General features: G+C 74.6%; 1 protein-coding gene across 1 annotated transcript; it reads right to left on the reverse strand.

Annotated features, from left to right (window-relative positions):
* Positions 1-81: 81 nt before the first annotated feature.
* Positions 82-690, reverse strand: MNEG_14163 (hypothetical protein; the record flags this gene model as incomplete). The annotated part of the gene is made up of 1 exon (XM_014037366.1): positions 82-690. A coding segment is annotated over one exon (609 nt), but the record flags the coding sequence as incomplete, so codon positions are not given.
* Positions 691-717: the final 27 nt, after the last annotated feature.

The following is a 717-nucleotide window of genomic DNA, read 5'->3' on the forward strand; positions in this document are numbered from 1 at the left end:
CTTCTGACCCTCCCACCCTCAACTCCTTGATTCTTACTCTTCGCCCTCGCGACCGCCCCTCCCCCCCCAAAAAAGACCCCGTCAAATGTGAGTGAGAGCCCGACCACCCGACACGCTTGGAAGCGCCACCCACTTGGTAAGATATTCCGAGATCTTTCGCTGCTCCTGCTCCTCTGGCGTCAGCCCCCCATACACCGCCGCTTGCTGCGGCTGCGGCGGCACGACCGCGTGCACGGGCGCCTGCCGCGCCTGGGGCAGCTGCTGCGGCTGCGGCACCGGCTGCGGCGGGGGTGGCTCCGGCACGACTGCGGGCCGCTTGTGCAGTCCAAGGTCGCACGCCTGGCGGACTGCCCTCAGGCACGGCACCAACACCGCCGCGCCCCCCGCGCCCCCCGCCGCCGCGGCCGCCGCCCCGACACGCAGCAGCGGCAGCAGCGGCGACTCGCCGGGCGGCTGGCGGCGCAGCGACGACGTGTGCCGCAGCTGCCAACGCGCCACTTCCTCCAGCAGCTGCGCCTCCTGCGCCGCCGCCGCGGCCGCGGGGTCGTCGGTGCCGCCGTACCCGCCGCCACCTACAAACGCGGTGAGCCGCGCCTCGAGCGCCGGCACAAGCTGCGCGCGCGCGATAGCGCTCGACCGCGCGAGGGCGACAAGCAGCCGCCGCGCGGGCGCCGCGGCCGCCGCAGGCAGCTGCGCGAGGCCGCCGCCGTGCAGCAG

This window comes from Monoraphidium neglectum (assembly GCF_000611645.1).
Source record: "Monoraphidium neglectum strain SAG 48.87 unplaced genomic scaffold scaffold04298, whole genome shotgun sequence".
Classification (NCBI taxonomy): domain Eukaryota; kingdom Viridiplantae; phylum Chlorophyta; class Chlorophyceae; order Sphaeropleales; family Selenastraceae; genus Monoraphidium; species Monoraphidium neglectum.